The 22,647-nt window shown below is 45.9% G+C and overlaps 1 protein-coding gene across 1 annotated transcript in view; it reads left to right on the forward strand.

The window, feature by feature from the left end:
• LOC111157078 (vesicular, overexpressed in cancer, prosurvival protein 1) overlaps positions 1 to 10,605 on the forward strand; it is a 113,459-nt gene extending 102,854 nt beyond the window's left edge. Inside the window, exon 5 of the mRNA XM_022518303.1 lies at positions 7,963 to 10,605. Coding sequence (XP_022374011.1) covers positions 7,963 to 8,153 — 191 coding nt within the window. The 3' untranslated portion in view covers positions 8,154 to 10,605. The remainder of the gene's footprint in view (positions 1 to 7,962) is intronic.
• Positions 10,606 to 22,647: the final 12,042 nt, after the last annotated feature.

Here is a 22,647-nt window from a genome sequence, read left to right on the forward strand (position 1 = left end):
CCCCCCTCCCCCCATCAACCCTCAGTTTGTTTTGTGAGATTAAGAGTCACTTATGGTTTGTCTCCCTCCCAATCCCATCTTGTTTCATTTACTCTTCTCCTACCCCCTTAACCTCCCATGTTGCATCTCCTCTCCCTCATATCAGGGAGATCATATGATAGTTGTCTTTCTCCGATTGACTTATTTCGCTAAGCATGATACCCTCTAGTTCCATCCACGTCGTCGCAAATGGCAAGATTTCATTTCTTTTGATGGTTGCATAGTATTCCATTGTGTATATATACCACATCTTCTTTATCCATTCGTCTGTTGATGGACATTTAGGTTCTTTCCATAGTTTGGCTATTGTAGACATTGCTGCTATAAACATTCTGGTGCACGTGCCCCTTCGGATCACTACGTGTGTACCTTTAGGGTAAATACCCAGCAGTGCAATTGCTGGGTCATAGGGTAGTTCTATTTTCAACATTTTGAGGAACCTCCATGCTGTTTTCCAGAGTGGTTGCACCAGCTTGCATTCCCACCAACAGTGTAGGAGGGTTCGCCTTTCTCCGCATCCTCGCCAGCATCTGTCATTTCCTGACTTGTTAATTTTAGCCATTCTGACTGGTGTGAGGTGATATCTCATTGTGGTTTTGATTTGTATTTCCCTGATGCCGAGTGATATGGAGCACTTTTTCATGTGTCTGTTGGCCATCTGGATGTCTTCTTTGCAGAAATGTCTGTTCATGTCTTCTGCCCATTTCTTGATTGGATTATTTGTTCTTTGGATGTTGAGTTTGCTAAGTTCTTTATAGATTTTGGACACTAGCCCTTTATCTGATATGTCATTTGCAAATATCTTCTCCCATTCTGTCAGTTGTCTTTTGGTTTTGTTAACTGTTTCCTTTGCTGTGCAAAAGCTTTTGATCTTGATAAAATCCCAATAGTTCATTTTTGCCCTTGCTTCCCTTGCCTTTGGTGATGTTCCTAGGAAGATGTTGCTGCGGCTGAGGTCGAAGAGGTTGCTGCCTGTGTTCTCCTCAAGGATTTTGATGGATTCCTTTCTCACAGTGAGATCCTTCATCCATTTTGAGTCTATTTTCATGTGTGGTGTAAGGATCCAATTTCATTTTTCTGCATGTGGCTGTCCAATTTTCCCAACACCATTTATTGAAGAGGCTGTCTTTTTTCCATTGGACATTCTTTCCTGCTTTGTCGAAGATGAGTTGACCATAGAGTTGAGGGTCTATTTCTGGGCTCTCTATTCTGTTCCATTGATCTATGTGTCTGTTTTTGTGTCAGTACCATGCTGTCTTGATGATGACAGCTTTGTAATAGAGCTTGAAGTCCGGAATTGTGATGCCACCAACTTTGGCTTTCTTTTTCAATATTCCTTTGGCCACTTTGGCTATTTGGCTATTTGTCTTTTCTGGTTCCATATAAATTTTAGGATTATTTGTTCCATTTCTTTGAAAAAAATGGATGGTACTTTGATAGGAATTGCATTAAATGTGTAGATTGCTTTAGGTAGCATAGACATTTTCACAATATTTATTCTTCCAATCCAGGAGCATGGAACATTTTTCCATTTCTTTGTGTCTTCCTCAATTTCTTTCATGAGTACTTTGTAGTTTTCTGTGTATAGATTCTTAGTCTCTTTGGTCCGTGCATACATTTTTAACAGGTTCTTTTTCGTTCCATTTTGTGTCAGGCCTTGGCTCCATTGGGCTTTATTTTACCCGGTTCCATTCTGGTGTTAAGTTCACTTTTCAGTTTTCTTCTTTAGGATCATTCACAGTGGCTTGGTTTGTAACCTTTGAAATTGTTATCGTCATGCCTATTGTGATTATGGAGTTGAAATCTCGATTTTATTGTGCTTTGGATTCTAGAGTTTTGTGCCACGCAATCATATATACATTCTGGGAAACGGTTTTGAAAGCATCTCTCTCAACCCTGTGGACACAGACCTGTTCTTGCCTCTGGTTTTCCCATTGGTGATGAAGTGTTCTGTCTGCCACTTCCCTACCCGAGTGAGAACTGAGTCTGTCTCCTTGGTTTCTCTTCTCTGTGGGAGGCCAGCTGGTCAACCAGGCCAGGGTCTTGTCAAGACTTACTCTTTTAGCCAAATGAGCAGAGATCTAGCAAATGTCTCTGTGAGCTGGTGCCTCCACCTGGCTAGGTGCTCTGTGAGGGTCCATCCTCTGTTTCCGCTGCCCTTCCACCCACACCAGTCTTTCCAGCGTGTTCCATCCCTGTGTTTGCCAAGTGTTTTCACCTAAGGGCTCGTGTTCCTGGCAAATACATAATTTATCCACCTCCTATTTGTTCTGTTTCTTTAATATTCCAAGTGCCTGGGGCGCCTGGGTGGCTCAGTGGGTTAAAGCCTCTGCCTTCGGCTCGGGTCATGGTCTCAGGATCCTGGGATCGAGCCCCACATCGGGCTCTCTGCACAGCAGGGAGCCTGCTTCCTCCTTTCTCTCTCCCTGCCTCTCTGCCTACTTGTAATCTCTGTCGAATAAATAAATAAATAAATAAATAAATAAATAAATAAATAAATAAATCTTTTAAAAAAAGTATTCCAAGTGCCTCTCTATCCTCAGTATTTCAATTCTATCCTCCTAATTCCCAGCAATATCCATGAGTTGTGACTGTTAACATAAAAATGCCAATTGAATTGGACACGCTTGCCAGTGCATCTCATTATTATCTGGTGTGAGTGGCCATGATGCATGGATGTTAGTCACAGCCCGAGGCTCATCTCTGGTACAAGGACCACAGCCCACCCTGCTGTCATCTGTGATAGGGAGTTGAGGTCATCTTTGAATGCCTCTGCCCTCAGGAGTGACGGGCAGGGTTGGCGCAGGCTTGCTGGGCTGGGGCAGTCTGTTCTTCCTGTTGTGTCAGAAATAGATGTGCCTCAGGAAACTGCCAAGTATGCCCAGCACAGTATAGCAGAGGCGAAATCCAAAGCAACATCACCATTCATCCCTCTTCAGTCATTCATCTCCTGTATTTATGGAATATCACATGCTACATGCTGTTCTGGACTCGGAGGGTTCCAAGATGAACGATCCTATTTCCATGTGCAGAAAGCTCAGGAAATTACACCGTTCTGGATGCCAGGATGACAGGGTACCTAATCCAGCCAGGAAGGGAGTGGTGGGCAGTGAGATGTAGCTTCCTGGAGTTGGTGATTCTGATCTGAAACTTGAGAGATAAATGGGAATTAGCCAGACAAGGAGCCAGGAGGAGGTGGTGTGGAGACGGAGGAGTGATCTGCTTGTGGAACACCCCGGAAATGCTCTCTGGTGAGGGCTAGGGGAGAGGTGAGCTGGATACAAGCAACTAGGTTCCTGTTGGGAGGCAGAGCATAAGGCAGGGCAGTAAGAACTGAGACTGAAGCCACTAAGAACCTGGTTACAGTCTGTTATCCCTCATGAGGGAATTAGCGTACAATCCCGTGAGTGAGCTGGTGAAGAGAGGGACCCCAACCACGAGGGAGAATAAATACAGGAAGTCTGAGTCATGGGTGGAAAGGATGAGCGTGTGTCTGCCGCAGTGTGTTTAGGAGACCTGCCCACACCTTGAGCAGCCTGGCTAGAGGACATGGATGTGGGAAGGCAGGATATGGGGTCTGATTAAACTGAAAACACAGGCAGTAGGTAGAATGAAAAGAGCACCGAAATTCATAGAGCTAACTCCAAGTGGGGGCTAATTATAAAGACACATGGAAGCTCTTGGGAATGGGGACACCCTGGGGCTGGTAACCTTTCCATCGCTTCCGGGCCACACAGTCTTCTTCAGACTGTCTCTGCCTCTCCCTGCATTTCCACTCCATCCTCTGCTACCAGCCAGATCCTTGTGCATCTCAAGAAAAGACTGGCCCAGCTCATCTGTTGCCAAGTTATAGGCCAGTCAGCTTAGTTGAGTGGTAGCAGGGTCATTGTTAAGAAAGCTTGGCTGCCAGACCATCCTTCAGCTTAGGTGGAAAAGATCTTCGTTGGAGGAGCTGTTGTCAACTGACTTCTTTAAGAAGCAAAGTTCACCTTTGCTGAATCTAGAGTTCCTTCTCAGATCATGCTTAGACTCTCAAAGAGAAAAGAGATGATGGCCTTAAAGAATGAAATGACTTCTGGAGACAAGACGGTGTGACCCTTGGATAAGAGTGCAGCCGAGGTGGCAAGTCTGTGTTACGACAGCTCTTCGGCAAGCCCTTCATTTTTGGTTGGAGCTCAGAATGTGGGCCCATTATGTCACCAGTCTTCTCTGGTTTTCCCAACCCTTTGTAGCCTGAACTGCTTCTCCCAGCTCATCACCCAATTGTGAGAAACACCTGTCCTAGTGGAAAAAGCCTGGGCTTTCCATTACACTCCTGTGTTCAGATCCTGGTGCTTCCAGATATCAGCCGTGTGCCCTTGGCAAGTTGCTTCATCTTCCTGAGCTTCAGCGTCTTCAAGGATATGCGTACAATTCTAGGGGCGCCTGGGTGGCACAGTCGGTTAGGTCTCCGGCTCTTGGTTTTGGCTCAGGTTGTGATCTTGGTCGTGAGATCGAGCCCCGTGTTGGGCTCCATGTTTAATGGGGAGTCTGCTTGAGAGTCTCTCTTCCTCTCCCTCTGCCCCTCCCGCGTGCTTGCTGTCTCTCAAATAAGTAAATCTTAAAAAAAAATATATATACACACACACACACACACACACACACACACACACACACACACACAGAGTTCTGATCACATTCCCATCTTCTATCCCCACACCATACCCATATAATACATGTGTATACGCGTGGAATACAAATGACATACAGATTGCCAATATAGACACTGACTTAATTCAAGGAAACAGAAGAAGCGATTGTGTGGCCGCCATTGTTTTACTCACTCCTCCAGATCCTTTCTGATTTGTCGACAGTAAAAACAGTCTTCCTGTAACTCCAGCTTCTTCATAGAATCCTCTATATGTTTTCTTTCTCTAACTGGACCCTATGCCATGAACCTTCAGTCCTGAAGGGCTGGCTCTGTTCCCCCATGTTCTACCCCCACAGGGTAAGGAGATGGTGCTGGCATCCCTTTGGTGTCTGGCTTCTCCTCTTGTTCATAAACCCTATCACACTGAATCCCATACCAGTGGGCTCTGTCACTCCTTGTCACTATTTTGCTACCATCCATGGCCATCTCTTGGAGCATTTTGGAATCTGCTCAGATACCCTCCCACTCCGATTCGCTCCATAAAGAGGTTGTCTGTTATGAGCACTTGGTCCTCCTTCCCACACAACTGTGGGTTCCCCGTGCTCCTCCACGCATTCAGCAGAAGGAATTGGTGTCCTCTTGTACACCAGGCTCCCGGGTGCAGATGTTGAAGCGGACATATGCGGTCCCTGCCCTCATTGAGCTTATCTTCTTCCCTAGAAATCCTTTTTCTTTCCTATATATGTGCCCCTGTTCCCTGTACACATTCGGGAGCTTTCCCCATCCTTAAACACGCATCTTTCTCCTTCCTGCAGACCTTTCAGCTGCCACCTCTCCCCTCATCTGGGCTTCTCCCTCCTTGCCCTGAGAGTGTCGCCACTGCTGTTGGTACCTCCCACTGTACTGCAGCTCCTGAGGAGAAATCCCAGATGCCATATCCATTGGAAATTTGCTCTTCTTATTTTGTCCTCTATTTGACATTGTAGAGGACCAGTCACTTCTTCCTTAAAAATTCTCCTTTCCCTTTGCCGGCATGGCCCAACCCCTATTTCACTGTTTCATTATTTCTCCCCAGGCTCCTTTGCTTTCTTCTCTGCCACCTCACGTGCTTAGGATTCTTTTTCGGTCTTGAATGTTGGTCTGCACTGCAGTTCTCTTCTCAGCCACCCTTTCTGCCTCCCTGCACACCTCCTGCGTGGTTTTAACCTGCCCGTGTTTTTGTCCCCACTTCGACAGGACAGTCCTGAAGCTGCCTCAGCTCCAGCAGGCCCAGCGTGGAGCTCTCATTGGCCCTGCCCTTACCCTGCACCCTCTCTTTCCTTATATCCCCTCTTTTTTTGTTGGGCCCTTTTATCAAGACCCTACACCAGGGTCTTTTCTAGTCATACCTCTTCTCTGTCCTCAAGCGTTTCACATGAAATTGGTCCCCAGGGCCTTTCGGTTATTCCCCCTGAACATCTTAATCTCTCCTTTTCTCATAGTCGATGTCTTTTACAAACTATTACAATTGCCTGTTTTTTTTAAAAAAATCTTTAATTTATTTTTTGCTTATGTAAAATATAAAGGGATCTAGAGATAAATAAATCATAATCTCTGCCCTTGGGAAACTCATGGTCATGGCTAGCCATGGGCTTGTAAGCAGATGCATCCAAGGCCATGGAGGGACGCACACACAGGGGCAGGTGTTGTCTGCTGGGCCGTACAGGTGCGAGATGAGGCGGCGGTTGGTGAAGGTGCAATTTGTGGCCGATTGCTCTCATGCTGACTGACACCCTGGAATGCATTTCTGGCCTTCGGTTTCTGTCTTACGTTATCTCCTTTTGCACATTTTAGTTTTCCAAGATCTGCCATATGCCAGGTTTGTGACACCTTACACAGGTTGGTGGGCGTCTTCCTAGTAATCTGACCTTTATTCAATTAAACTGCAGAGAGAGACATTTGGGAATTTTTAAAAAAAGGCTCTAACCGGGGCGCCTGGGTGGCTCAGTGGGTTAAAGCCTCTGCCTTCGGCTCGGGTCATGATCTCAGGGTCCTGGGGTCGAGCCCTGCATCGGGCTCTCTGCTGAACGGGGAGTCTGCTTCCCTCTTTCTCTCTGCCTGCCTCTCTGCCTACTTGTGATCTCTCTTTCTCTCTGTCAAGTAAATAAAATCTTTGAAAAAAAAAAAGGTTCTAACCAATATATGTACAGGGATGACTTCTCTGACACTCTAGGTATCTTTCTGAATTACATGAGGCCTAACTCAAAAACTAGACCCGAGTGTACCCACAAAATTAGCTTAGCCTGGGACACACCCAAAGCTCACAGTTTAGTTTTGTTTTGTTTTTCTTAATTCTTTGTTTATGCATCCCATACTCTGTAGTGTTGTCAACATGATCAGAGTTAGCGGATCTAAAAACTAGGCTCTAAAGTAGCAGCTCACATATTCCTACCCATTAAAATGAGAGTTACACTAGTCTTGTCGCCTTCTTTGTTTTCTGGATGCCCCCCTCCCACGTCCTACACCCCGGCCTGAAGCAGGGGAGTCAGCCTGCATCTGATAGCCTCACTGTCGGAGAAAAGCAGAAGACCATCTCCTCCCGCAGTGCCGCAGTGCCGAAGGAAAACCGATTCCGTGGATGCCTAAACCCGCCCTTCTGGTGTTTGCTCCCATTGTCTCCCTGTCTGTGAACTTGGCCACCCTGACAAAATGTTAACCTAGCACATGGGAATGGAGGCCATACTTCAGAAATGTGCTTCAGCAAACTGTGTTCTCAGAGGGCATGTGGAGCTGCCAGTGACCATTCTGGAAGAGTCGGGAAACCAGGGTCCTGTTCCAGCTCTTCCAGGAGGGAGCTGCGAGTAGGCTTACCTTACCATGGCCTCAGTTTTCCTCACTTGAGAGTGGACACGGCCCTCTCCATTGGTAATTTTTTCAGCACACACTTCCCCAGCTCTTTGCAGAGCCTCCTGGGTTTATCACTCAGGCTTTGGGTTAGTGACCAGCCACCTACCATGCCTGATTCTGTCAATGTCCGTCCTGTCACTTGGCCGTGCTGGTGAGTTTGTGTGTGCCCTCTCAGCCGTCTACACCCCAGCAGAGCACAGGCCCCACGAGGCCAGGGACTCACGTGTGGCTCTGGCTTGTTACTGTATCCCGGTGCCCCTCGGTGTTCGGGTGTTGGGCCTTGCTTGCGTGCGGGGTGAGTGAAGGACCGGGGTGCTGGTCTCCGCTGGCCCGGCCGGACGCTGCTCTGGTGTGGTGGGCTCTGCGTTTTCTCTGCCGTGTTCACATCTGCTAATCTGTCTTTTCAGGAGCCCAGCAGCCGGGGCTGCCGTATTACACCGACCCTGGAGGACCGGGGATGAATCCCGCCGGAAATACTGTGCCGATGGCTTTCCAGGTGCAGCCCAACTCACCCCAGGGAAGCATGGCCTACCCTCCGCCCCCTTCTTACTGCAACACACCCCCGCCCCCGTATGAACAGGTGGTGAAGGCCAAGTAGCGGGGTGCTGCCCGGCGCCTGCCTGTGCGACCTCATGGGGGAACGGGGAGGGGCGCTCTTACCGCACCTCTCAGTCCCCATCAATGTTCGCTTCCGGGAATTGTCTTCTGAGCCACTAAGGGCAAATTCCTCTTTGATATCTTCAAAGCAAGCACAGCTCCCTTTCAAGTTTTCTGTGGAGGACCAATATTTGAATTTATCCTGTGTCTCCTCTGTTGCTTCTGTTTCTGATGTAATCTGAGCTCTGGCAGAGTGTGGACAGTCCCCAAGGGTTGACACCCTAGATCCTCGGGAGAGAGACTAAGGAGAAGGAGGCAAGGCAGGGCCTATGTGTGCAGGTGAGCGCAGGTGAGTACGAGGAGGGGACCGCTCCTGGCCCGGGCACGCAGCAGGCAGCTCACGGCAGTGAGGCGCCTCAGGCTCCACTCTTGGAGCCCCTCGTCCTGTCAGTCTTCCTCTTCAGGAAGCCGTGAGGCTCTGCTGTGGGAGAAGCCTCCTAGCCCTTCCTATCTCCACTCACTTCCTAGAGATGACAGTGGCTTCCCTTCTGCATAGCCAGGGCCGGGAGGGGACTGTGTACCTCAAGGAGATGCGGATCCAGATGAGGTCAAGTTTGGATGTCGACAGTTACCCGAAAATCACGAAGGAAAGTTGCTGCAATTTATGGGAAATGGATTCCTGCGTCAAACTGAGACATTGCATTTTATGAACTCTTGGTCTGACCGGGCAAAAATAAAATGGTTCACCTCCCTGCCATCCCCCCCCGCCCCCGGCTTTCTAGTGAGTCTATGGAAGCTCGTTTAGAGTCCTGTCCTTTAAGGTCAGACTCAGAGCGTCTTCTCTGAACATCAGCAGCTGTCTGACCAGAGGTCTCCACACCCTTCCTTCAGCAGCCCCGGTGGTGGTTGTGATGGACACTTTCCAAGCGGAGAGGCCCTGCCAGCTGGGAAGTCACACCATCCCCTTGGAGAGCGGTGACCCAGCGGGCTCCCTCCAGTGGTTTCCAGCCTGGGGCAGCAGGCCAGGCCTGCAGTTTGATGTCAGCAGATGTGTGTGTATGTTGGGGGGGGTGTTCTCTAAAGAGGAAAAGCTTGCTGAAAAAAGAGGAATGTAAAATCCCGGGACTGCAGGAAGATCTCTTTAAAAAGTACTGAGTAGATTTCACTGACGGCTTAATCAAAATGAGAATAGAAGATGTGGTTGGAAATGCAAACCCTGGCAGAGAAGCGTGTCTCATCACCGCGGGCTCTAGCGAGGGGTCACCGGGCTGAAAGGAAGGTCTGGTCTCTGCAGTAAACAGTGCTGGCAGCGCAGGTGAACCCCCGGAAATCCGGCCAGTCGTGTGTAGGAACGCAAAACAGCGTAGCCCAGATGGGAGGGTCCCTGTGTGTGTAGTAGTGGGATAGGGCCGGCAGGTGACAGGGGGTTATTTTTGTAATAACTAATTGGACCAGCCTCTTGAGAAATTGTTACTCATTGGCCTTGAGCTTCAGAACATGTCACTGGAGTGGATGCTGAGTGTTTTCATTCCCCCAGACCAGGAGTCTGGGCGTCCCCTTCCTCCCGGGTGAGAGATCAGGATAGGACTGCAACACCTGCTCGGAATTACCTCCCTGCGAAGATGGAGAACCTGCAAGCCTCCCAGGGAATTCCACAGGAAATGCTGGGAGCCGAACACAGGCCCTTGGAAACACAGGTTTTAAACACAGGTGCTGCTGCTGGTGTCTTCGGCCAGCCTCGTGTGACCTCCGAACTCCTGTCCCTGACAGCAGTACCTCTCCTCATCTCGTCCTTGATCCAAAGGAGACAACAAAGCACAATGTTTGCTGTTTACAACCAAGGACAACTACATGGGTCCAGAAGGTTCTTCTTCCGGGTCATCTGTCTTGCATTTTTGACTTAAATTTCTCCCTTCCTTTTTTTTTTTTTTTTTTTTGGTCTTAGGCCGCCCCTGGAATCGGATCTGGGTGCAGTCGAAGCAGTAAGGGCCGCCCCTGGAATCGGATCTGGGTGCAGTCGAAGCAGCACCCAAATATCCATGACTAAATTGCATTTCTCTTTTTGATAACAAATGATCTCAGAGACTGAACGATTTAGGTAGTGCTCAACAATTTTGTATTCCATGTTTGTGAAGATACATTTTGTTTTCCCTCGAACCTGGGTGAGAACCCTGCTACAGCGAACGCTGCTACTGTGCGTAGAAATTCCACTCGTGGTGGCATCTCCTGGCCCTTCTCGTCCCGTCTGTGCTGACCGTGGACTGTGTCCCCCTCCCGGAGTAGGTCCAGCTCCTGGTGTGTCGAAGTCTTATAGAGTCAGTGATTAGGAGTAAGCTGGGAGCAGATCTGTGCATGTTTTTCCTCTGCAACATTTGGCTCATTTCTCTTTTTTGTTCTCTTTTGATAGAGTCCCATTTCCTATGTATGCAAAATAAAAAATAAATTTGGGCACATGCTTGGACTGTTTTGCTGGGAAGGGGGAAAGAGGATGGAAACGAAGTTTCTAATGAGGGAGGGCACACAGTGGGTCATGGGTCATACATGGGTCATCCCCACCCCCTGGTGGGGGTGGGGTGGAGGAGGCCGCGTGGTGCCCTCAACCTCAGGAGCACCAGCAATTAGAGGCCATCAAAGAATGCAAGGGACGTTTGGGTCACCAATACATTTTTTAAAAGTCTGGCTAAGGAAAAAATAATCTAAAGCAAGTAGAAGCATAAATTAGACAAACGCACAGGTAGTACTGAAATTAGTTATCCAGAGGGCCTGGATCTGCTTTCCATGGGTAGGTGAGCCTTGATTTTAAGAAATGCAGCTTTTGTGCTCCTGGGTGGCTCAGTTGGCTGAGCGTCCATCTGACTCTTGGTCCCAGCTCAGGTCTTGATCTTAGGGTTGTGAGTCCAAGCCCTGCGTTGGGCTCCACCCTGGGCATAGAGCCTGCTTAATAGAAAGGAAGGAAGGAAGGCAAGGAGGGAGGAGAGGGGAGGGGAGGGGGGAAGAGAAAAAAGAGGAAAGGAAAGGAAGGAAGGGAAAGAGAAAGAAAACGAAGAAAAAGAAGAAGGAAGAGAGGAGGAAGGAGAACAGAAAGAAAAAGTAAATACAGCTCTGCTGGGTCAGAAACTGTATTTCTCTAACAGATCTGTTGGAGGGTAAAGCTGCTATAGTCTGCATTTTAGATGAATCCCTAAGTGAGACAATGTTTATAAAGAAACATTGGATCTTAAAACAGGACAGAGCATAAGCCAGAAGAGGTCAAGGAGCTTCCTCTGGTGAAGTCGGGGCTAATTTTCAGGACACCCCCACCGGGTTATCAACTCCCCCCAGCAAACTGGAAGCAGCCTTATTTACAAGTCAGAGGTCCTACCTTGAGATGGCAGACGGTGACTGAGTGCTCACTTTTCTCTGTTCCTTCCGAATGTCATTGAACTTCAAGAACTCTGTAATGGCTCTCAAGGCAAAAAACGTACAAGACAGAAATTCGGAGTAATTCTTAACTAGAAGATGCCAGCTGGGATTGATTGGGAGAGAAGACTGAAGCTGAAATGTTCAGAGACGGTGGCTGGGGAGGCGAGAGCTTTCCAAAAAGTCCACAGTGAGGCTCGCAGGTGCAGAGAGCAGGCATGGGCCAGGGCCCCTTGCCAAGGTGTTGACCTGTGGGCGTTCTGCAGAACAGCTCTGCCGGGGGCCGTGTTCTGTGCCCCAGGCCCCCAGGTAAGGGGAGCAGCTAGTCCGGCAGTCTGTTTCTCACAGCGGGGACGCTCTGTGTCCTAAGACGTCGGAAGGTGGGTTCGTGGAATCATTATTTAATTTTTAAAAGTGAGGTAAGCATTTTCTAATGTATTAGTCAATTAGAACAAGTATTTTCTAATGTATCAGTCAATGAAAACATTCATGAGCCGGGCTGCCATCCCTTTCCCACAGCCCTGGTTGCAAGGTTATAGAGCGATCCGTGCCAAGGAGAAACCCAAGGACCTGTGAGAAATCATGACCACAGGCGGGGAGGTTTCCCATGGCCCCGGAGGAAAAGTCAGCTGAGCCTTCTCCTGACTTGCCCTGCACCGGCCTTTCCACCCAACTGGCCAAGCGTCTCTCAGCTGAAGTGATCCTTAACAGTTTCAAGTTCCCAATTGCTAATACTCTTTCAACGCCAACGATGACAGCACAAAGTAGAGATGAGGGCAAACCGCGTGGGCGTAGCTACCCACTGTGTATCACGGCCGGACTGTGGGCTCCGAAGACGGACAGCCTTGCTCCCGCCCTGCGTCTGCTGTTAGCTTGTGTCTTCAGACAAACGGCTTAAGTTTCCATCACTCAAATGATCTCAGGTCTGTTTCCTCAACTATAAGAGAGAATTATAGGACCTGTTGCTTATACGAGGCTTGTACCAGGCACACTATGGAGAGTCATCAAATACTGAAAATCCTCTGTTCTCCCTCATTCCACAGTTCCTTTAGCAAGAGAAATTAAAGCACAGTGGGACGGAAAATGAACTCCCACCTAGTCCTTTGTCCGTCTGTCAGCAGATGAGACCAAGGGCGTACGGGAGAAAATCTTTGAATACATCCCCCTTGTATTTCCCACCTTTCGGACCCTGATTACATAAAGGTAGAAAACACATGGTGTGTGCTGCCCGGCACTGGGCGTTTTTCCCTCACCATTTATTTAAGATGCGATTGGTGAGCGCCCCCAGAATAAGCCACGAATTACAAGCAATATTCTTGTATGTTTCTATTACTTTGGGTATTTCTTTTGCTGTCTCCCATCCCCCCAGAACTTGTTATTGTAATGTTCCTGTTTTGGATTGGCTGTCTCGCGCTATCCAAGAGGGATCCTGCTTCATTCCTGGGCACAGAGCCCTCCTAAAATGCTATGGGGGATTGATCATGATTATCAACACGCTTCTCTCCCTGCTGCCACCCTTGAAGAAGGCAGAGGGAGGGAGTGCTTGTGCGGGTCCTAAGAGTATGAAGAGGGAGGTGGAGCATCACTCCATCTCTTTTTTTTTTTTTTTTTTTAAGATTTTATTTATTTATTTGTCAGAGAGAGGGAGGGAGAACACAAGCAGGCAGAGAGGCAGGCAGAGGCAGAGAGAGAAGCAGGCTCCCCACTGAACAAGGAGCCTGATGTAGGACTCGATCCCAGGACCCTGGGATCATGACCTGAGCCGAAGGCAGCGGCTTAACCAACTGAGCCACCCAGGCGTCCCACTCCATCTCTTTTCAGCAGTCACAGGAATGCTGGCGGGAGCTGCTTTTGTCTCTCTGGACTCTGGAAATTGCAAACAGTCCCGAGGTCCTGGAATCATTTGCCACAGACCTGGTACTCACTGTGCAGGAGCAGGAGAATGATACCGGGCATGTATCTTTGGAAAGTGCCCGGACACAAGTCCTTACAAACAATCCTTCATGTTTTGTGGAAGAAAGGAATTTTGCACTTTGCTTTAAAGTCTGCAAGGAGGAATGCTTTCAGATAGATATTCTAGACCAGCACCATCCATCAAAAACATACTGTGAGCCAAATATGTTATATATGAAGTTTTCAGTAGCTTTTCACTAAAGAAGAAAAAAGGTGAAATTTATTTTCATCATTTCAATGTGTAATAGAAAATTTATTAAAAAGAAATGCTAACATTCTTGTTTTTCCATGCTGTCTTCCAAATCCTGTATGAATGTGACGCTCACTGGCACCATCTCCCGTGTGCAGTAACTGCTTTATCGGACAGTGTGGGGCAAGAGTGCGTAAGAAAATGTTCAGCTCTTATGTCCTTGCTGGTTTTTTACCACATAATCCAGTAAGGATAAAAATTGAGTTAATTATAAAAAGATTGAAGGTGAAATTCAACCCTGTGACATATTTTGCCACTGTTAGTGAGCCGACACCATTCTCTAGATGCCCAGTATGACAGATCCCTGTGACAATAGCGACAAGCCGGTCTTGGGGGGTGGGGGTAAAAGGTTGAATTGCTTCTTGGCACTCTGCAGGCTGCGCATGAGGGTGGTGGCCCTCCACTGTAGCTCAGCGTCCAAAGGTGCTGGAGGGCCGGTCCTAAAACAGCATCAGGTGCTGCTAAAGAGTACCCAGGAGACGGGTTTAGTGGGAACCCCATATGTACCTGGTCTGGTAGATGATGCGAAGACCGGCCCAGAGGTCTCCTGCCCCGAATGTGTGCCTGACACGAGTCCATCACTCCTTTGGTTCTCACCAAGTTCTCCAAGGAAACCCGATGTCTCTGGAAGGAGCAGGTTGTTATCAGCACCTAAAGGGAGGACAAGGCAGTCGTCCCATCACTTCGTGCTTCTCATTGTCTGGCAGAGCTTCCCAGTGTGACAGTGTGGATGCACACAGAGATCAAGATGAAATTGCGGAAATCGTGTCCTCTCGTCAGAGGGCTCATCCCTAAAAATCTGCTGGCCATTTGAATGCCCTTGGACAAGTTTCTCTCAAATATGACAAGGTTGGCCTGAAAGTTGTCCAGGACCTCTTGCACCGGATGTCTATGACTCAGCCCTAGAATACAGGTACAGAAGGCGGGGGTGGGGACAGGATCAACAGAGTCCGATGGGTGGTGAGGGCTCTGGTCTCCTGGGGCCAGGCTGGCTATCTTCCATGCTGTCCTTTGCTCTACCATCCAGAACAGGCCCAGTGCAGAAGAGCCCTCTGTGCGAGCAATTGCCCAAGTACTGTGGTCTCTCCACCCTCTCTGTGCTCCCCTGGAAGAGGCAAAGCCAGGAACCCTTCTAGGTGACCCCTATCCCTCACAGAGACATGGAGGCCTAGCAAAGATAGTCTGTTGGTCTAGTGCCCTGAAGGTGTTTCTCAGTTCTGGCAAGTCCTGGGGAAGGAATTCCTTATAGCTGCTTGCTTTACCCCCTTCTAGCCCAGACCACTGCCCGCTGTGTTAGCCCCAGAACCTGCCAAGGACACACTGGCCGGACCGACCTTGGAGATCATCTCTATTTTTGTGCCTTCTGCTCTTGCTCGAGTCATCCTTCCTCAGAAAGCTTGACTTCATCACCTTATGACAGGGGTAAAGGCACTGGCTTTCCACTCTAGGAGACAGGACACAATGGGACAGATATTCTTGGTGTGCACCCTGTCCTAGAGAGAGAGGGGCCCAGGCAGATCTGCAGTGTGACTGTGGGGTGGGAGGCAGGGCCAGTCCCTGGGTACTGCGAATCTAGCGTGTCACCCTACTGCTGGGGTCCTGGAAGCTCCGGATGTCTCCGTTTCGCCCTCTGAAAATAGAGCCACAGAGGCACACAGGTGGGGTAAGGACCAAGCAGAGCACTTGGGGCCCTCCAGCACTGGTCCAAAAGGGGGAGGCACAAGGGGAGCTGATGGCAGGCCGGCCCCAAGCAGCTGAGCTCAGGGCCCATGCCTCCCAGGGCCACTGCAAGGGTGCAGGGGCAGGGGTGAAACTGGGTGGAGGCAAGGAAGGGCCCAAGGGGGTCCCCACAGGGGATCATGCTTCACACATCTCGACAAGATCCCTGCTAATATTCTTCATTCAAAAGAAACCAAACCCATGGATTTAGTTTTTTAAACTATGAAAGTAATTTTTTAAATTATGAAATTTTTTAAATTATGAAAGTAATATGTGCTCACTACAGAAAATGTAATGTAGACTGAACACGAAGCATTAAGGAAAAGGAACATCCCTGGCAACTGTCCCAAGATAACAGTTGGGTATCTCTCCAGGCTTTCTAGCTCTCTTGCTTTAAGGACACACACGGGAATAAAATAGGAATCTTTTGTGCCCTGTTTTACTCCAACATTTTTTTTTCATGGCATTAAAATATTTCCCTACCCCTTCCCTGTCAAGATTAAATAGTAACCTACCATATGGCTGCCACACAGTTTACTTATGCTCCATCCACACTGGGCTAACTTTAAGGTTTTTGTTCCATTCTGTTTTTTTAAACTTAAATTTTAGTGAACATAGAGTGCGATATTGGTATCTGGAGTAGAATTCAGTGATTCATCACTTAGCTACAACACCCAGTGCTCATCACATGTGCCCCCTTTTATACCCACCACCCATCTAGCCCATCCCCCAGCCACCTCCCCCACCAGCCCTCAGTTTGTTCTCTATTATTAAGAGTCTCTCATGGTTTGTTTCCCTCTCTCTCTTTTTCCTTTTCCCCCTTCCCATATGTTCACTTATTTTGTTTCTTAAATTCCACATATGGGAGAAATCATATGGTATTTGTTTTTCTCTGACTAGACTTATTTCCCTTAACATAATACACTCTAGTTCTATCCACAGTGCTGCAAATGACAAGATGTCATTTTTGATGGCTGAGTAATATTCCATTATAGGTATAGGCATGCCACATCTTTATCCACTGATCAGCTATAGACATCTAGGCTCTCTCCGTAGTTTGGCTGTTGTTGACAAAGCTGCTATAAACATTAAGGCGCATATACCCCTTCAAATCTATATTTTTGTATTCTTTGGGTAAATACCTTGTAGTGCAATTGCTGGGTTGTAGGGTAGTTCTTTTTTTTTTTTTTTTTTTAACTTTTTGAGGAACCTCCAAACTGTTCTCCAGAGTGGCTGCACCAGTTTGCATTCCCACCAACAGTGCAAGAGGGTTCCCCGTTTTTCCACATGCTTGCCAACACCTGTTATTTTTTGTATGTTAATTTTAGCCATTCTGACAGGTGTGAGGTGATAATCTCATCATGGTTTTGATTTGCATTTCACTGATGATGAGTGATGTCGAGCTTCTTTTTATATGACTGTTAACTATCTGGATGTCTTCTTTGGAAGAGTGCCTATTCATGTCTTTTGCCCATTTTTTAAAAAAAATCTCTTCTACCATCATGTTCTTTTTTTTTTTTTTTTAAGATTTTATTTATTTATTTGACAGAGAGATCACAAGTAGGCAGAGAAGCAGGCCGGGGTGTGGGGGGGCGGGAAGCAGGCTCCCTGCTGAGCAGAGAGCCCGATGCGGGGCTCGATCCCAGGACCCTGAGATAATGACCTGAGCCGAAGGCAGAGGCTTAACCCACGGAGTCACCCAGGCACCCCTCTTTTGCCCATTTTTGACTGATTATTTGTTTTGGGGTGTTGAGTTTGATAAGTTCTTTATATATTTTGAATACTAACCCTTTATAAGTCATTTGGAAATTTCTTCTCCCATTCTGTTGGCTGCCTTTTAGTTTTGTTCATTGTTTCCTTCACTGTGCAGAAGGTTTTTTCTTCATGAGGTCCCAATAGTTCATTTTTGCTTTTGTTTCTCTTGCCTCAGGAGATACGTGTAATAAGAAGTTGCTGTGGCTAAGGTCAAAGAGATTTCTGCCTGTGTTCTCTAGGATTTTTTTGGATTCCTGTCTCACGTTTAGGTCTTTCATCTATTTTGAGTTTATTTTTGTGTATGGTGTAAGGGAGTAATCCAATTTCATTCTTCTGCATATTGCTCTCCGGTTTTCCCAACACCATTTGCTGAAGACACGGTCTTTTTTCCCATTGGATATTCTTTCCTGCTTTGTCAAAGATTAGTTGACCATATAGTTGTGGGTCCATTTCTAGGTTTTCTGTTCTGTTCCATTGATCAGTGTGTCTGTGTCTGTGCCATTACCATTACTGTCTTGATGACTATAGCTTTGTAATATAGCCTGAAATCTGGAATCGAAATGCCTCCAGTTTTTTCTTTTTCAGAATTGCTTTGCCTATTTGGGGTCTTTTGTGGTTCCATACAAATTTTAGGATTATGTTTTCTAGCTGTGCGATGAATGCTTATGGTATTTTAATAGGGATTGCATTAAGTGTATTGAGTGCTCTAGGTAGCACAAACAATTTACAATGTTTATTCTTCCAATCCATGAACATGGAATGCTTTTCCATTTCTTTCATAAGTGATTGTTTCATAAGTATAGTTGTCAGAGTACATAGCATTTACCTCTTTAGTTAGGCTTATTCCTAGGTATCTTATTGTTTTTGGTGCAATTGCACAAAGGATTGATTCCTTGATTTCTTTCTCTGTTGCTTTGTTATTGGTATATAGAAATGCAACAGATCCTGCACATTGATTTTATATCCAACAACTTTGATGAATTCATGTATTCTAGCAATTTTTTGGTGGAGTCTTCTGGGTTTTCCACATCATAGACTATCATGTTGTCCACAAATAGTGAAAATTTGATTTCTTCCTTGCCAGTCTGGATGCCTTTTATTTCTTTTTGTTTTCTGATTGCTAAGGCTAAGACTACTGGTAGTATCTTAAATACTAATGGTGAGCATGGACATCCCTGTCTTGTTCCAGACCTTAGAGGGAAGGCTCTTAGTTTTTCCCCATTGAGGATGATACTAGCTGTGGGTCTTTCATATATGGGTTTTATGATATTGAGGTATGTTCCATCTACCCTACATTGTTGAGGGTTTTTATCAAGAAAGGATACTGTATTTTGTCAAATGCTTTTTCTGTATCTCCTGAGAGGATCATATGGTTCTTATCCTTTCTTGTATTAATGCTGTATATCACATTGATTTGTGAATATTGAACTACCCCTGCAGCCAGGAATGAATCCCACTTGATTGTGGTGAATAATCCTTTTAATATACTGTTGGATTTGACTTGCTAGTATTTTATTGAGAATTTTTGCATCCATATTCATCAGAGATAAAGTCTGTAATATTTTCAGTGGAGTCTTTGTCTGGTTTTGGGATCAAGGTAGTGCTGGCTTCATAGAATGAATTTGGAACTTTTCCTTTCATCTCTATTTTGGGAACAGTTTCAGAAAAGTAGGTATTAGCCCTTGTTTAAATATCCGGTAGAATTCCCCTAGGAATCCATCTGGCCAAACACTTTTGTGTGTTGGGAGATTTTTGATGACTGAATCAATTTCCTTGCGCTTATGGTTTGTTAAAATTTTCTTTATTTCTTCCTGTTTCAGATTTGGTAGTTTGTAGATTTCTAGGACTTTGTCTGTTTCTTTCAGGTTGCCCAGTTTGTTGGCCTATAATTTTTCATAGTATTCTCTTATAGTTATTTGTATTTCTGTGTTGTTGGTTATGATTTCTCTTTCATTCATGATTTTATGTATTTGGGTCTTTTTTCTTTCTGATAAGTCTGGCTAGGAGTTTTTCAATTTTATTAATTCTTCTGAAGAACTGGCTCTTAGCTTTGTTAAATTGTTCTATTGATATCTTTTTGCTTTTATATCATATATTTCTGCACCAATCTTTATTATCACCTTCTTCCGCTGGCTTTAGGCTTTATTTGCAGCTCCTTTTCTAGTTCCTTTAGGTGTAAGTTTAGTTTGTATATTTGAGACTTTTCTTGCTTCTTGAGGTAGGCCTGTATTGCTATATACTTCCCTCTTAAAACTACCTTTACTATATACCAAAGCCTTCTGTCATTTATTCATTTTCACTTTCTTCCATGTATTTTTCAAAATTTCTTCTTTAATTTTCTAGTTCAGCCATTCATTCCTGAGTAGGATGTTCTTTAACCTCCATGTATTTGAGGTGTTCTCAATCTTCTTCTTGTGGCTGACTTCCAATTTCATAACACTGTGGTCTGAAAATATGCATGATATGATCTCGGGTTTTTTTGTACTTGTTGAGGGTTGATTTGTGACCCAGTATGTGATCTATTCTGGAGAATTTTCCATGTGCACTTGATAGGAATGTGTTTTTTGCTGCTTTAGGAATATCTCCAAGGTATGCCTGCAAATTGTAAGAGCTGAGAAAGAAACCAAATAGAGGACTATTAAACATAAAGAGGTCAGGACTTGGTGGTTTTGGAAATTCTCAGACCTCTAGATGGCAAATAATATTAAAATTAAGAAGTAGCTTCCGATCAAAGATAAAACTCAGGGTACTGTCAGAAAACTATGGTATAAAGATGGAAGGCAAGAGTATAGCTATAAAACCTTTTGTTAAGAGTTGTGTTAAAAGAAACTTCTAGGGTCAAACCTCAGACAGATGTTTAGATAAACAAAAGAAGATCATTGTGTTTAACCTAACAGAAGCTAATGTTGTAATGGGATGAGCATTTAGGAGGCCAGAGGAGGGGATGGGTGTATTTTTCAAGTGAAGAAGTGTGTATCATGTAGCCAGCTCCAGGGTGGCCCTCAGTGATCCTGGTCTCCAGATATTTGTGCCCTGGTCTAATCCCTCCACACTGAATATGACACAGTGGAAGTGATGGTATGCGATATCTGATGTCTGGCCATAAGTGAATGGCCTTTGCTCTCTTAGATCCTTGCTCTGGGAGATCCATTTGCCATGTCATTTGGTCTATGAAGAGGCCCACATGGAGACTACATTATTTTGGATAGTGTTCCCCCCCAAGTTTATGTTCTTTCTAGACCCAGATATGACCTTTTTTGGAAATAGGGTCATTGCAGATGTAATTAACTAAGATGATGTCTTACTGGAGCAGGGTAGGCCCATGATCCAATTTGACCAGTATCCTTGTAAGAGTTAAAAAAAAAAAAAAAAAGAAGGAGCACAGACTAGGGCTCCAGGAGACGCAGTCAGTTATGCATCCAATTCTTGATTTAGCCTCAGTTCATGGTCTCAGGGTCATGAGATCAAGCCCCATCTCAGGCTCTGTGCTGGGTGTGGAACCTGCTTAAGATTCTCTCTCTCGGGGCACCTGGGTGGCTCAGTGGGTTAAAGCCTCTGCCTTCAGCTCGGGTCATGATCTCGGGGTCCTGGGATCGAGCCCCGCATTGGGCTCTCTGCTCCGCGGGGAGCCTGCTTCCTCCCCTCTCTCTCTGCCTGCCTCTATGCCTACTTGTGATATCTCTCTCCCTGTCAAATAAATAAAATCTTTAAAAAAAAAAAAAAAGATTTTCTCTCTCTCTCTCAAAATAAGATGAAAACAGGGAGGCAAACCATAAGAGACTCTTAACTATAGGAAACAAACTAAGGGTTGCTGGATGGGTGTGGGTAGGATGATGGGGTAATTGGGTGATGGGCATTAAGAAGGGCACTTAAAGTAATGAGCACCAGATGTTGTATGCAATTGATGAATCACTGAGTTCTAACTCTGAAACTAATAAAATGGAATATGTTAAACTGAATTTACATTAAAATTTTTAAAAAGATTTTATTTATTTGACAGAGAGAGAGAGAGATCACAAGTAGGCAGAGAGGCAGGCAGAGAGAGAGGGGGAAGCAGGCTCCCCACTGAGCAGAGAGCCTGATGTGGGGCTCGGTCCCAGGACTCCAAGATCATGACCTGAACTGAAAGCAGAGGCTTAACCCACTGAGTCACCCAGGTGCCCCGACATTAAAAATTTTTTTTAAAAGATTCTCTCTTCCTCCCTCTCCCTCTGCCCCTCCCTCCCACTCACATGTATACACGTTATCTGTTTAAAAAAAAAAAAAGGCACAGAAACCACACACAGGGCAGAACACATGTGAAGACAGAAGCAGAAATTGGAGTGATGTGTCTCTAAGGCCAAGAGTGCCAAGGATGGATGGCAACAGCAGAAGCTAGGAGAAAGGCATGGACCAGATCCTCTAGATCTTTCAGAGGAAGCACAGTCCTGAAGACACCGTGACTTCCGATTTCTAGCCTCTGGAACTGTGAGAAGACAAATATATTGTTTGAAGTCACCCAGATTGTGGAACTTCTTGTGGAAGCTTCAGGAAATGAATACAGACAGTAACAGGCCTCCTGCCAGCAGCAGCACCAAACTGACAGCCAAGTGGGCGAGCCATCTTGGAAGTGTTCCTCCTGCTCCAGGTGACATCTAATTGCAACTTCATGAGAAACCCTGAGCCAGAATTGCACAGCTAAGTTGATTTTTAATTTCTGTCCCATGGACACAAATATGTTTACTGTTATTTTAACCCACTAAACTTTGGGGTAACTTGTTACACAGCAGTAGATTGGTAATACTGTAAGGATCTTGGGGGAAGGCCATACCATTGAATGAATAAATGAGCAAGTTCACTTATGTATTTGATAAATTAGGTACTCTGGTCTGGAGCTTTGGTGATAGTTGGACGCTTGTTCTAAGTAATCAACTGAAACTAGAGATTATCAGAAACAGCAGTTTGGAAAAATGGCATGGCCTTAAGCATGGTTGAAAGACTGTAATTCCATTCCATAGGGCACTGAATTCTGAGCACTTTGTGCTCAGCTTTCCTCTGAACACTGCTTTTCTTCAAGTTCTTTCCAAGAGACATGTCTCTTCCTCTCTGCCTTATCCCTTCTTGTCCAACCACTAATCTTCTGTGTCAGAGACTTGGTTTCCCACCATCCTTCTCCAAATCATTGTATCTCCATGGTCCCAATCTCAGATCCCAATTAGAGGAAATTTTTAAAAATACATCAAAACAAGGATTAGAATAATGAACTCTTAGGTACACATCACAAGCCATCAACAATTATAAATTCATGACTAATCTTGTGTCACCCATCTGTATTACTTGTGGCCCTTCCCTAGATTATTTTGAAGCAAATATCAGACATTTTGTCTATAATTATTTAAGCATGTAGCATTATCATCTTAAACTCAGCAATCATTCTTTA

This window comes from Enhydra lutris, unplaced genomic scaffold (assembly GCF_002288905.1).
Source record: "Enhydra lutris kenyoni isolate GAN:26980312 unplaced genomic scaffold, ASM228890v2 scaffoldscaffold51, whole genome shotgun sequence".
Taxonomy (NCBI): domain Eukaryota; kingdom Metazoa; phylum Chordata; class Mammalia; order Carnivora; family Mustelidae; genus Enhydra; species Enhydra lutris.